We start from the raw sequence: 11,830 nt of genomic DNA on the forward strand, positions 1-11,830 counted from the left end.
TTTCTGGAAGCTGTCCTCTCCACCGTTTCTAGGATGGGCACCTCTGTACTCAAGGGAGAGATGAGCGGACAGCGGAGAAATCACAGCTCTGTACCAGGAATCAAACTCAGATCATGCTGGCACAGCTCCTCATGAGGTCAACATCATTGACTTCAGAACACATCACTTACTTGATCTGCTCCCAGGTCTTGGTAGCCAAATGCAGGACCCAGAGATCCTTGTAATGATAGAACTGTTCCCCGTTGGGAGACGCAAACTCCCCGCCAAATACCCACAGCTGCCCGCCGGCTGTGGGCACCACTGCCGCCTGCCAGAAAAAGGAAGAGCTGGATCAGACAAGGGTTCAAAAACCAGAGACAGGAGAACATTATCAGTCAAATGTGCAGCTGCCTCCAAATAGCAGAGGACAGACAAGTGGCAGCGGCTGCTGCTGCCCTGCTTGGCAACAGCAGCTCCCTGGGGCTGAAGAAAGGGGAATTTTAAATGCAGCTTACTCATTGTTTAGCACAGCTTCCCTATAGCAAAGGAAAGTTGGACAAGGAGCTGGGCTCTTCCCACCTCCTACCATCCTGAGTTCCAGTTCTACAAATTCAAAGTTCCCTGGGAAACATCTTGGGATTTAGTTTAACAACAGTTGTTCAAATCTCTCTGTGTGCCAAAAGGAAACGTCTCCACAGGTAAGGCTCAGCAACATTTCACCCATCCTTCAGTCACATAAATAGCATCCTGCAGAAGACATATTGGGGCTGACAAACTCTGAGCCACGGGAGGAGCAGGGGCACCTCCTGCCTCCAAGGCACATCTAACATCCCAGCACGGGGCAGGCAGAGTAACGCAGGGAAAAGTCTTTTGGGAAAGGCCATTAACAGTGCACAATCGCCCTTTGCAGTTTTTGTAGATTATAAAACAGCAAACAGTAAAGAAGCCAAGCTGCAGCACAAGTCCAAACCTGACGCTTTGCAAGACCTGAAAAGCATTACTGCTCCCTCTGAAGGAAAAAAAACAAAACAGCAAAAAAACAACCACCAAAAAAACCCCAAACAGAAGGAAATGTGCAGCATTTGGACAAGAGGAGGCTGTTACTGCTTTGATTAGGGCAAGTAGCAGAGAGAAGAGTATCAGAGGGGTTTTTTATTTTTTTTTTTACACAGAGCAGCACCAAAACACCATTGTGATGCAAGCTGACCATTAAAAGCAGGGAGAGAAGAGCAAGACTCATTAAAATGATCTGCATATGGAAGAAGGAAGGAATCCCAAAAAGGAAACTACGTGACTGTGTAAATTTCTTCCTTGACCAGGACCTCTTGGGTTGTTTACACTATAAACAAATTCTTCCACACATGTTTTTTCCAGGGTACCCATCGCAGATCAACATTGGGATAATGACATTTTTCTTCAGAAGGGCTTCATTACCTGCCTGTCTTTCCCAACAAAGAAGATTTTTAGCATCAGACACATAGCCATGCCCTGACATAAACCAGCCTATACATGCAACGATTAAACACATGAGAAAATACGGGGTGTGTCTGCAAGCAGGATTTGTGGGAACGTGAAGTTAAACAAAGGGGATATAGGCCTGATTTTCATGGGTATCTAGTGCTTAAAAGCTTAAGGGGAAGGTATATGCAACAGCCTGCTCATACTTGCGTGTGACCTTTTGAAGAGCTGGATCGAAATTCATTCAATTGCCAAACCCTTCCTTTAAACAACTGACAACACCCCTCCATAGCTATCCTCACCTCAGCTCTGTTGAACTGATGTAATGAAGCCAGTGTAACTCAGAGGATCACGTCTCAGAGACCAGAGATGATAAATAAGACTGAAAACATGCACATACAAACCCATGGACACGCTTGTGTTTACCCTTGAGCTAATGCAGAATATGCATTAAAAATAAAGTCACAAGGAAGACAACAAACCAGTCAACTAATGAGGCTGAACTGCCTCCTGTGCGACTATAATTAATTACCAGACAGAAAACTTAAGTGTTGAAGCAGGACTCCTCAGACAGGTCTCTCATTTTATTTTTGTGGTAATCCAGTTGCAGCTCCCTGATGCACAGCCTGCCTGCTCAGTTCCGATTCAGCTGCTAGACAGCCACCTGCTGGCTACCAACACCCAAACAAGCACCTCTCAACTCCACACCCACAAAGCAACCTCCTTTTCACCTAGGGAAACGAGTGTCTGAATTTATGGTCTCCTTGTGGAATTTGGCCTCCGAAATCCAGTTCTATTTTAAGCACCACAAGGTAGCCCAAAAATCAAGTCAGAACCTTGCTTCTGGCTTAGAGCAAGACTGGCATTTAGGTGTAGCATAACGAGGGTATGTGAACCTAACCAGGGCATTGAATCTTACCAGAAAGCTCTAAAGAGCTTTGGCCATGGGTAGGAAAATAACATTCGCATCCTGTATGGCAGCTTTTGAAATGTACCGGTCACCCAGCCGCTTGCTGTGACAGGTAAGATAGCTATCAGACAGCTGGCGAGGGCCAAAGACCTGCAAAAAATACAAGTCTTTGGTCCAGTTTCTAATGTGCAAGTGTTCACATAAAGTAAACAAACTCAAATTCTTCATCATCACAACCAGCCAATGACCTTAACGACATAGGCATCAGAGAGGTGAATTCTAGGGGAGTGTCATGATATCCCAGAGAAAATTTAGACAACTTTGTCTATTGCCTTTGCAGAGAAAAACAGGCCATCTGCCAAGGGAAAAAAAAAAAAAAAAATCACAACCCAAAGGCAGGACACACACAGTCAGTGCTAGTCCACTGTGCTGTACAGTTGGGCCACTTGGCAAAGCCCAACTGCCCCATGCTAGCAAGGATTCCCTACAGCAATGGGTCTTTCACATCACTGGAGCGGCAGTATCTGTAATGCCCATGGACGCGGGCCTGTGGGCATTAAGGAAATAATCATGCGCAGCAACTCTGCCATTTACAGCGCTTTGGTCAAATTCAAAGTTATACCCTGACCAGCATTTTGAAAATTCAGTGCCATCCTGGGATCACGGATGGTTGAGCTGGTCCCTATATAATGCAGCAAAGAGAGTTCATCTTCCAAGAGTCTCCCCCACGAGTCCTGCTTGAGACCTGCCGACCCAACAGACACAACCCCAAATCTTCATTCCACACCTAACATTTCCAGAGGCCACCCAGTGATCAGAGAGCACAAGCACCTTGGACAGGCTTGGACAGGCCCCCTCAGCAGAAGAGGTGAAGTGACACCACTGGCAGCTCATTACAAGGAGAATTAAGAGAAGCCAGACACCCTCAGGTGGGGGGGGAAAAAAAAAAAAAAAGTAAAATCAACTCCCATCCATCTTTAGCCCAGCGTTAGAACAATTCCAACTGCTGCTTTGGCACCCAGTACTTTACCTGGTGAGCACATCGCCTCGGTGGTGGGTTAGGAATCTCTACTTTAGACCAGCTGTTCTTCCGGATGTTGTAAACATACAGTTCGTTATACAGGTACGTCTGTTAGAGAGGAAGAGAAAATGCACATCACCACAGCTCTCTGTTGGACAGGGTCAGTCTGTCCAAGCACAGGCGCCTCTGAGGGTTATCCGTGAGCCTGGGGGAAGAAGGAGCACAGCGCTAGCTTTGCAAGCAACAGCTCACCTGCCTCACCAGGCAGGGAAGGAGGACAACAACCTCCTCCACTAGACTGGGAGTCAGCAGCTTTTTCAGAGTGATCCACTGGACTGGACTGTTCTTTCCCAAACCCTTGGTTAAGCCTGTGATAGCCCGAGATATGAGGACTGAAGAAGTTGGAGCTTAACACAGACGTGCAGGTTAAAGTTGCCCAAACTGCTGCTCAACTCCCGAGACAGGAACAGCTTCAGGTAGCGAAGCAAGCAGAATTAGTTTAGCACATCACATTGGGTGATCCTAAAGCAACCAAATATCATCGGCAGACTTGAGTTTTCAAGCTACAATACGTACAACTTCTTAGGGTTACAAAGACAGGTTTCTCTCCAGGAACACAACAAACACTTGCAACTTCCAGAAATTCAGTAAGAAGAGTGCCCACTTGCAAATATTTGCTATTGTGCACATCTCCAAGGCAGGCAATGCCTTGCCAGCAGCAAAACTGCAGAAGTATCTTGTTTTGAAAGGTAGGAGACAGAGATTCTTCAATAGTTATCAAAAATGAGGGGCAGATATGGCTACAATTAAGTCTGGAGAAATTATGAAGTCCTGAAATATTGATGCTGAGACAATCACTCTGACTCCTTAATGGGTTCTAGCATGTCTCCTTCCTGCCAGCTGTCCAGGCATGAGACAGTATCACGGCAGAATTAAAAGGCTATTTTGCTCTCATTCAGGGACAAATACATATTTTATGACTGCTGCCTTGAGTTTCACTTCAAAAGAGACTCATGCAAATTACAGTAAAAGGCAAGGAGAGGGTAGAATAAAGAAGAAAAAAATTGAAGTGTACATTACTTTTTGGCCATTGAAATATTCACCTCCAAAAAGGATCAATTCGTCTTTCTCAGGGTGAGCAGAGAGGGAGCCGTTCAGCCTGCAAAAGAAAGAGGGACAGCCAAAACAGTAGATGTGGAAGGGTCTTGAAGCTCAGAAGCTTGCAGGCTTTAACTCAGCCCGTGCTAGCACCTCTGCCCTCTAGCCACAAAGGTCTCTCCATCATCTGCCAAATTACTAGGCTGCGATATTCACCCCAGGGCTAAAAACTTCTCAAAGAAATTAACTTCTCAAAAACTTCCAGCAAGATTAATTTGACACTGTCTGAAATCTTCTCCTATTTTAGGAGCACACGTTACACTGTCATTTAGCAAGCCTTTTGACGTGAGCTCTTGAATTTTAATGCTGGTGTGCCAAGAACAAAAATTAGTTTTATGGGGGCACATAACTATGGGTAGAACTGGGCTGTCTCATATCAACTTATCTGCACCATTATTCTGCAGTCAGCACTGGTCATTGCTCATCTACGTCCCACCACAGTGTTTTGCACCATGTGGAGACAGATCCCTACCACTCCTGAGGAGGAACTAACTGACCACTGTAACACCCCTGTGAGATTAACAGTAGCGTGCTGACCTGTCCCACTACACAGAGAGGAAAACAGGTATGACAGAGAAAGGCATTTACTCAACAAGCCCCAGGAAACAGAAATACAGAACCTAGAAGTATGTGGACCCCAAGCTACACTTGATAAAATGTGTATTTTATCAAGTATGTGGACCCCAAGCTACACTTGATAAAATGTGTATTTTATCTCATGACACATCTCTTCGTCTCTTAAATCCTTTCAGCTTTCTAGTCCAAATCCAAAACTTCCTCTTAACTTTTATGTTTCCTCAAAGCCCTGTAATCTAACCCTGCTTTGCCTTCTTTGTGCTGATGGGATGATTAAAAAGTGGATTTTAAGGCCAAGAAAAGCTTTTGGTCCCTTTTTTAACGAGGGATTCAATATACCAGATATTTTATAACTCCAGCTATCAGCCATGCCAGATATTATGCCTTCTACTCTCAGAAAATAACTTTACATAAATAAACTTGATGAAAACCACCATCAACCACTGTATAACAGGCAAAGCCTCATACAATCTCTTACCTGGGTGAGGGGGGTGGGCAGGATGACTCAATTACTTGGGTCTTTTTAGCATCTAAACTCTGGAATTCTGCTATCAGGGCTTCAAGATCCTCCTGAAAATAAAAAGCCAGACATGAGTTCCTTGACATGCACAGAGCCACCTGCACACCACAAGAAACCAGCACTCACCCTCACAATTTCCCTTTTTTTAAAAAAATTGTCTGCTTAGGTTCCCTTCATTCAGCTACAAGAAATGGATGCTGAGTACTTCCACATATGCTTTAAAGATTGGTCTCCCCTAAAACATTAACAAGTTGCTCAGAAGAGTCCTAAAAGGATGGCACGCAAAGTGCATTTAGTGCACACCTGCTATTCCTGCAGCAGAAACACCGCACAAATCAGCAAGTTAATGCAAATCATTTAAGCCCCAATAACGTGATGAGCAACTACATGCTACAATCCAGCTAGTCCTCTTCTTTGTCTGCAATGGAAAAATGCCTAAATGGGACTAGAAACTCTTTTCTATTCCCAGTTAATACTTTAGCTGGAGAGAAACCTGCACGTATTTTTACTACCTTTCAACTTCTGTCAATTAAAAATAACATCGGAGTTGCAAGGGCAGAAGCAGGATTGCAGCTAGAGGGAGTTTCTGATCCACGGCCTCTCCTACAACCCCCATTGCTCACCACCTCCCTTCAGTTAACCTTTCTGAAGGTGCGGTCAAAGCAGAGATTTCCAAAATTTGGGGATTTTGCCTCTGCAGCATGGCATCAGCTCTCCCTGCAGCCATGTACGCTGGCACCTTCCATGTCTTAAGTTTTGCATTATGCTGGTAACACCACATTTTGACCAGGGAAAGGTAGCTGTTTTGAGGCCTAAATAGAAGCACTCGCTCTAAGAGTGAGAGAAACAAACATCTTCATTTGCTTTTAAGACCAGAAGAAAAGGATGGGGGAGATGGAAGGCAAGAAGAACCCTTAAATTGCATTTTCTTGCCCTTCTTTTACATTTTCTGTCACACGCTGCACCCAGCTTGTCAGCGATATGGCAAAAGTCTCCTGGTGGCAGCTTTCACGTCTCCCCTCATCCTCGTTTCCCCTTTTCCGAGTGCCCTTTGCCGCACGCTGACCTGCAGGCGTGTGCATGAGCACCGCTTTTTCACCAGGACCGCGCTAACCCCAACCCTGAAAGTTTCGCAAGAGCTGCACCGGCCTCAAACCCCCTCTGCCTGCTGATGTCCTGTGGGGCCCCTAAGTCACTTAACCGAGTTACCGCCACTTGCGTTTGCATATACTCCTTTGCTTTCAACTTGAAATACCCCCGCCACCGACCCGCTCCTCCGACCTCCCCGTGCCTCCACCGCCCGTTTTCCCTTCAGGCCCGCGGAGGCCCCAGGGGAGCGCCGCAAGGCCCCAGGGGAGGCCCAGGCCCCGCGGGCCGGGGCTACCGGAGCCCCCCGCTCCCGCCCCTCACCTCCTCCTTCTTGGCTCTGCGGGACACCTTCTTCTCCATCTTCGCGGCCGTCTTCTCGGCCCCCTTCCCCTTCTTCTCCCGCTTCCCCTTCTTCCCCATGGCTGAAAGGCCGGGCTAGGCCGCGCGGGGAGCACCGCGCTCGCCGCGCCGCGCTGGCCGCCCCAGGCGCACCGCGGGGCGGGCAGCGGCGCCCGCTTCGGCCCGGCGCTTCCAGGCCGCGGCCCGCCTCCTGCCCGAGCGGCGCGGCCGCGGGGGCCCTCTGCAGGCCCGGGGGGCTCAGCGCAACCGGCATCGGCCCCGCGCCTTCCTTCCCGCGGCTCCCCGGCTCCGGGCCGGGGCTGAGGCAGTGCTGCGAGCCGGGGTTGCCCTGGCCCGGCCCCGTGAGCCCCGCTGGGCCGGGGAGAGGACTTAACCCGGCTTCACACACCGCCTATCGCCCGCCCTCAGAGCCCGACCCGCTTTTGACTCATCTTCCCATTTATTCCTGCCCCGAGGAGACCGCCGAACCCACAAAATGGCCCCCTCCCCTCACACAAAATGGCCCCTCCTAGGGAAGCGAACGGCCTAGGGGTTGCGCGGAGGCGTTAGCCGGGCCTGGGGCGAGGCCCTGCGCAGAAATAAAAGTGAACTGCGGGCTGAAAACCTCAGGGATTGGGGGGCTGCACGAGTGGTTTTGTTTTCAGACACAAAGTTTTGGAAATGGGGTTTATCCAGGCTGGTCTGAGAGACCTGAGGCATCAGAGAGCTGAAGGAAACGGGGGGCCCTGCGAGGCGATGGCAGGCAGCTGCTTTTTCGATGGTGGAGAAGGAATAGCAACGATTTGGGTTTTTGCGTGGTATTTCATGCAGATGCTGAGCCCAGGTAGAATTTCTGGGAAAACGCCAACTTTGAACACATAACCAGCGTGTACACTGTAAATATGAGTTCAAATACATCTTTGAGCTGCGAGTTTCCTTTCATTCCCCTGCGCTTCAAAATTGCCTTTGTGATTGTTTCTCACTCGCAGGGAAACAGTACAATCATTATATTTTTCACTGAATTCCCACAAAACCCCACATTGCCTAGAAGCAGCGTGGTTTTCATCACCGTCCAACCCACTGCCTAACCCCAAACCAGCGAGGATATCCACTGAAGGTACAGCTCAATGCCCACCAAGCTAACCCAAACGTCCAATACGTGCCGTGGAAATTGCAGGATGGATCCTATGCTTTGAACGTCCGCCTACACTTGAACCTCAGATCTTGGAAACACAGCCCCAAAGCACAAAGGAAAGAGCTGGGAAAATATTTTGAGGTTGCAGACAACGTACATCCTGACCAGCGTTTTTTTTTTGTCTGGTTGTTCTGAAAACATTGCGGTTACAACTAAAGCTGCAGCGTGTCAATGTTTATGCGCAGGAAGCGAACAGAAAGCTACGGAGAGACCAGGTCAAGTGAATGGGGCAATTTCTCAGCCAACATAAGAGGCAGGAGCTCTGCTGAGTTCCCTGGCGCTACACACAGGCTAGGAAGCCTCCCTGCTGCTTCTTGGTCTTTAACCTCGAAAAGATAGCAGTGTGTGAAAACGCATCCCCTCCCGATGTCCACAGGAGTTTGGTCACTGCTTCCTCTGGGGCCAGATCTTCTTCCAACTCTTTTTAGGGGGACTTTGACATGAAAAAGGCTGCATCTTTGTGAAACCCGCTCTTGAAGTCTTCACCAGGCATCAGTTTACTGGGGGAAGCAAGGAGTCTTTCACCTCCTGCACACCCCGCTCCACCTGTCCCCATTTGCATCAGCCTTTTTGGTGCTGCATCATTCATGGTTATTTCCATGCGCAGAGATCCTCAGGTCTGTGAGCTCAAACTGCATTCGCAAAACTTTATTTTCCATATTTCTGAGTGTAGTTTCAGATGTTTGGGGTCATTTGGAGCTAGCCACCACGTGGGGAACTGCGTGGGGTAGAACATTCTTGGTGTGAGTTCTCTGATCTCTTGAACTATGTAGTCTAGTTTCTCATGGTTTATGTGAAAAAAGAGGATGAAAAGACAAAGAAAACTTTGCAGTGCACTTTGAAAATACAAAGCACGATATAAGCATGAAACAGGGCATGAACTTCTCAGGGATAAATACACCCCTGCTTCACCATGGTGTAGAAATCCTGCTGTAGCAGTGATGGTAACTTTTAAGAGATGCGTCTTCCTTGAAGGGATCTGATGGACACCTTGACTGTATAGATGAGACTAAAGACTGTGCCATGAGAGCACCAATGCCCCAAAACATGAATTTAAGACTCCAAAATTGACTAAGGTGAGCTCTTTTCACAGGCTTCCCGTCGCCCTGAACTGGAAAGGCCGCTCCACGTTCCCACACGGCATGCACGGATGTACTCCTACGCGTTCACACAAACATCTTCACCCAGCTGGCAGGCAGATGTGCGCTCCCAGACACGGCCGGGGCCAGGCACACGCAGACATGCTCCCACGCACAGATGTCCTCACACTCTCATTTCTGTTCTGTCTCAGGTTTTGTTTCCGCTTTGTTTTGAGGAGCATAGCATAAGCTCGCCTTTGCCTGTGTTTGCACATTTCGTTCTACGGCTATGGAGTTGGCCTGTGCTGTTAGATCTGGCAGCCCGTCTCCAGTTCTGACCTATACAAAGAGCACGTGGTTTTACTTTGTTATTTTTTTATAGTCTGGAATATGCTCATTCAACAGGATGGTAAATCCAGCTGTATCAGCAAAGTAAAGAATAACAGGCATGAAAGCTTCAGAAAAGACTCAAAAGCTTTTTCCCACAAGTCTTCTTTGTGCTCTAACACTTGATTTATTTTTCCCTTGTTAATGCTTTCTGAAGCCAGTAGCAAGGAAGGAATTAATGGCACAGATTAAGCGGGAGGACATGCTGACAGCACAGTAACTAAATCAACCAAAAATACATTGCAATTGTAGGAAGAGCTGGTGTGTTAGACTATACTGATGCTGTCTTTCTATAAAGATGAGAATGAAGATAAGCCCTGTAAACAAAGAGAACCGTGGGGCTGCTGAGCGAGGGCTGCTTCAACCATGCTGGGATCCACCGCAATGGGATTTTGGGGTAGGCCCTGCAGAGCAAGAGGAGAGCTATGCCTGCGTAACACCCGGGAACACCAGCGTGTTGGAGAAGATCAGCAGACTCGGGGCTCCGAGTGCCGCACGTGCCCTGGGATACGTCGGGATACACAGGAAAAATTATTTTCTTTAACTGCTGTGTGGTGTATAACTCATACAGGAAAGCTTCATCACGTAACAAGTCAAAAAAGAGGTGTCTTGGTTTTCTCCAGGCTCAAGCTGCAATTTTCCTCATAGCAAAATGGGAGGAGAAAACCACAAAAAATATGACCCCCAGGCTCCGGTGACAGCATTTCAAAGTCATTCATCTCCAAAGGCAGCTACAGCTGAGGGTCAAGGAAGAGCACATGCATAGCCAAGGCTCGTTTTGGAAGAAGTTCCTGATATCAGAAAGTCCGGGCTTTATCCTGGCCGTGCTCACAGCCCAGCAGAGGCCCCTCGGCCCCTGCTTGTGCGCGTAGCACCTGAAACTGGATTCGGACCAAGCAGGTGGCTGCTGCAAGTCAGCAATGGTACTCTGCTCCATTCAGGCTCATTTATAACCAGAAGCTGATAATATCTCATGGCCATTCAATTGGCTTCCTGAATTTTCCGTTTTGAAATTGGTGCTTTAATATCTTGAAAACAGAGGAAGCAGAGGAAGGCAGAGGCTTCCCAGGAGGGAAGTACAGCGTGGTTTTATTCAGATATAGATCCCAAGGGACATCAATCTAAATCCGCCAGCAGATTGTCACACTTGAAGCCACAAATTCCCAGTGAATCTGCGAAAGCCCTTACTTTTGCCATTCCAGTGGGACTTCATTGGGGTTTCTGTGTTTTTGAAAACTGCAGAGAAAGAATTAAAAAGCAAGACAGAGCAGGAGAGTGGTTTAGAAAGTCACGTTTCTGATCATTATTAATGGTGCAGCAATCTTACATATTCCAGATAAGGATGTTATACTCTGGTGTTATAGCACTAGTTATTAACATCAGTACCAGTAATAATGAAGATGGCAGCTCCAGTTAACATCTAGAAAACACCTGCAGGTAAAAAAAACTACAGACATGGTAAAATAAAGTCTCACCTGAATCCACCCCTGATCTACAGCAAATAAGTAAGAATGTCTCCACCACTGATGCAGAGCACATGAGCATGCCTCTCCCCTCTCTGAGCTCAGGCTTTAAATGCAGATGCTTCCATCTAAGCAGTAAAATGAACAGCTAATGCCTAACATAGTAAGTTTGGTTTTAACATCAAACTGAGCCCCTCCACACCATACTTCCGCACGTGTGAAGCTTGCCCAGCCTGGCTGTGCTTGCTTCATTTTTAATGCATTTACTCACAAAGTGCCAGGGCGAGAAGCGTGGTAGCTACAGAGCAGGAAGCATTAATACATGTTTCCTGCTGTAATGTTTAATTCTTCAGCATCACGCCAGGCTCACGTGTGGGAGATAGCTCTGGGTCTGAAAACAAGGCCATTTGCACAAGCACTGGTTCTAGTCTTGAACAGAGGAGCCTTCTCAGGGCAGTAAAATATCCAGCTCAGGGATAAGGCTGATCAGCATTTTAAGGGTAGCTGGGAGAATTATAGACTTCCCGATGGGTGTAAAACAGCTGAAACTGCCTACAAGGGTGACGAGTGAATGCTGATTGCCTTGTGCTGCCAAGGGAGCCTGTTCGTGGGGCACGGACCTTCTCTTCCAGCGAGCAGTGCAAGACTGCTAAATT

At 47.7% G+C, this 11,830-nt stretch overlaps 1 protein-coding gene across 3 annotated transcripts in view; it reads right to left on the reverse strand.

Annotated features, from left to right (window-relative positions):
• Positions 1-7,201, reverse strand: part of KLHDC4 (kelch domain containing 4) — a 28,479-nt gene extending 21,278 nt beyond the window's left edge. The window contains exons 1-5 of one of the 3 annotated variants that reach the window (XM_082319295.1): positions 7,033-7,201; positions 5,581-5,672; positions 4,449-4,527; positions 3,378-3,476; positions 171-307 (exon numbers count right to left, since the gene is read on the reverse strand). In XM_082319295.1, coding sequence (XP_082175421.1) covers positions 171-307; positions 3,378-3,476; positions 4,449-4,527; positions 5,581-5,672; positions 7,033-7,131 — 506 coding nt within the window. In that variant the 5' untranslated portion in view covers positions 7,132-7,201. Of the gene's footprint in view, positions 1-170; positions 308-3,377; positions 3,477-4,448; positions 4,528-5,580; positions 5,673-6,890; positions 6,910-7,032 lie in introns of those variants that run through there. The other 2 variants (XM_082319297.1, XM_082319296.1) reach the window with 2 other exon arrangements.
• Between the last annotated feature and the right edge of the window lie 4,629 nt (positions 7,202-11,830).

Source organism: Platalea leucorodia (genome assembly GCF_965183815.1).
Source record: "Platalea leucorodia genome assembly, chromosome: 8".
Taxonomy (NCBI): Eukaryota; Metazoa; Chordata; class Aves; order Pelecaniformes; family Threskiornithidae; genus Platalea; species Platalea leucorodia.